This window comes from Cicer arietinum, chromosome 7 (genome assembly GCF_000331145.2).
Source record: "Cicer arietinum cultivar CDC Frontier isolate Library 1 chromosome 7, Cicar.CDCFrontier_v2.0, whole genome shotgun sequence".
Classification (NCBI taxonomy): domain Eukaryota; kingdom Viridiplantae; phylum Streptophyta; class Magnoliopsida; order Fabales; family Fabaceae; genus Cicer; species Cicer arietinum.
In genome coordinates this window covers 6541040-6543945 of record NC_021166.2, presented here as the reverse complement: position 1 = coordinate 6543945, position 2906 = coordinate 6541040, and the positions used below count along the sequence as shown (strand labels likewise).

General features: G+C 35.5%; 1 protein-coding gene across 1 annotated transcript in view; it reads right to left on the bottom strand.

Moving 5' to 3' along the window:
- Positions 1–781: 781 nt before the first annotated feature.
- LOC101502794 (probable clathrin assembly protein At4g32285) overlaps positions 782–2906 on the bottom strand; it is a 2515-nt gene continuing 390 nt past the window's right edge. The window contains exon 1 of the mRNA XM_004508417.4: positions 782–2906. This exon is cut by the window's right edge and continues 390 nt beyond it. Coding sequence (XP_004508474.1) covers positions 1219–2906 — 1688 coding nt within the window. The 3' untranslated portion in view covers positions 782–1218.

Here is a 2906-nt window from a genome sequence, read left to right as displayed (position 1 = left end):
GGGAAAGAAGCTCCTGCGATGGATTGGTGGAGACCATGTTGTGTATTATATCCGTTCTTATTTTAATTGTTTGATTTAAGTTTGCCGTATTTTAAAAAAAAATGACTAATTTGTAATTTTCAATGATAAAATAAATTTTATTTATTCAATATTTATTAATTACAGTTAGTTAAAAGTATATTAGTAAACAACAGTAATTAATATTGTATTGATATTGTAAAATGATAAATAATTTAAAATAAATAAAAATGACAAACGAGACATTTAAACTGTGATATTGAAAATACTATATTGTATTATTTAACTCCTGCATGATCCATTTACAAAAATAATTATCCTAAAATAAATAATCTTTTCAATTTTCAATGCACTTTTTTTGAATTGTACCTTTAAATTAATACTATTTACATCACTTTCAATTCAATATATCTCTTTATATATTTATATTAGAACAATACTTAACAAAAAATAATTTGGTAAAAATAATATTCTCTTTTATTTATACAATTTTATATATATATATATATATATATGAATTGATCAAACAATGAGACTGTTTTTTGATATATAGGAATTGAATTGATCAAACAATGAGGGAGTATATGATAGCTAGTATCAAACTAAGTTAGGAGTAGACATATGTCTTATATATAAGATTCACTTAATACCAAAGAATCTGAGTCATGTTATTTTCCGAAAATGTATCATAGGAATTGACATCTTCTCCATGTAAACGTAAAACATAATTCCTTGCCTCAATCATTGCATGGAACGAAGTACGAAAAAGATAACGACAATATATATTATATATATCACATAATTTGTGGAGTATGAAACTCTCAACTTTTTGTTTGCCTAGACTCTTGACATGCAGAAGTTACATTGAAACAAAACTGTGACTTATTTAAGAAGAACCAAATTCCTCTTGGCTTGGACAGTTTATCACGAAACAATTTTTTTCTTCACCTATGTATGTATCCCAATTACAAAGACAAGCAAAAAAAAAAGTGACTTTGATTGATATTCTGAGCATGGTGAAAGTTTAATTGATATTCTGAGCATGGTGAAAGTTTAAGTGCATTTTTAGATTCACGGTGAGTTTGGAAAAATCACATTAAAACTGTGATTTTATTAAAACTCTAAAATGTAACTTTTGTCAAGTCCACTGTGGTACACTGTAATTCTGTCTAACTCACTGATAATCCAAACATGCTGACTTCAAAAAGGTGCATTGTAATAGCCTCCAGGTTGTCCAACCCCACCAAATTGTGGCATTCCATAACTCATCATAGGTTGTGATCCAGCAGCATAGTTAGGAGATGTTCCAGCTCCAACCCTGCTTAAACCAACTTGACCTTGCATTCCATCCCTCCCATATTGCTGCCATATTTGTTGTTCCTGAACAAGCAAATGCTGCTTCCTCTCCATTTCAGCTATTTGCACATATGAAGGCGGCGGCACAGACAACGATGCTGCAAATGGATCTTGTGTTCCTACAACTTGCACTGTCCCATCCGGAGCAGGCAAAGCAAGAATTGGAGTAGCATTCTTACCAAGTCCAGGCAATGCAACACTGCTAGCACTCCCACCATTCACTTCAGTTGTGCTCACATGTTGTCTCACAGCACCTTGATCATACATTCCATTCAGTACAAGTGAATCAAAACCACCTCCTAAATCAGCTTTCTGTTTGGATAAATTACTACTCGTTTCCACCAATGCCAATTCCCAATCCGCTTTCCCGAGTTCGGCCGCCGGTGTCTGCCACGCTGAAGTCACTTCGGATGAAGGAAATGATTCCCATGAACCTTCTGTCCTAACATTCGAAGCTCCGGAGAACAATGCCAATGCAAGTTTATTCCCTTGCTCATCGGCCGTAACACCATCATCTCTTAGATTCACTAAATCACCATCTGTCTCTTGTTGATGCGGAGCTTCTTTAGGCTCGGGAGCCAAACGTGGTTGCTGCGGCAGTGGTGGAGGTGTGAAATTCTTCGTCTCAGGAGCCGGAAGAGCCTTCACCTCATCAATACCTAGGTCATTTTCTTTAATCACAGTTACCTTAACATCTAACTTCTCCTCAGGACTCTTTGTCCTTCCACTCATTCCCTTCAAGAAACCCTCAAGTGTCCCCAAAAGATTATCAGTGATTTTCTGAACTTCAGGGTAATCAGAGGATCTTGCAATTCCCATATCCTTACACCAACCATAGAAACCAGCCAAATCATCCATCATCTTAGAAGCACTAACATAAAATTCAAAGGCTTTTACACAATGTGTATACTCCATCTCATTAAACCTATCCATCAAAACCCCCAACACATCACAAACTTCAACATATACCTTAAAACTATCCCTCACAGTCTGTTGAAGTGCAACCAACACTAACCTATTATTCTTAGCAGCACCCTTCGGTTTACAACCTAAAACACCGTCGAGGATTCGAAGCAAATGTTTCAACCTATCCAAAACCCTCTCAGCTCTCATTTCCCTCGTAGGAGTAACCTCACTACTCCTCTTCTCATTCTTCCTCTCAAATTCACCATCGACAGATTCAACAACATTTCTAACCTTCCTCTGATAAACCAAAAACTCAACCTTTTCATCAAGATACATAGCATAAACCCTAACAAAACAAGCATGATCCCAAGAATTAGAATGAGCCTCATCTCTAAAATCATTCATATTAAGTACCCTCATTCCACCACGAGTGGCATGAACAATTTCATCCTCAAATGAAGGGTGCCCGTCAATCAAAAGTCTATGAACAAGCATAAGTGATTTAACAGCAACAATCCAATCACGGGTTTTACCTAATCTCTTTGAAATTGAGATCAAACAAGCATTGACATAGTTTTTAGAAAAAGATGTTAAATTGAGAATTTCTCTTACGTATTTGTCATCAG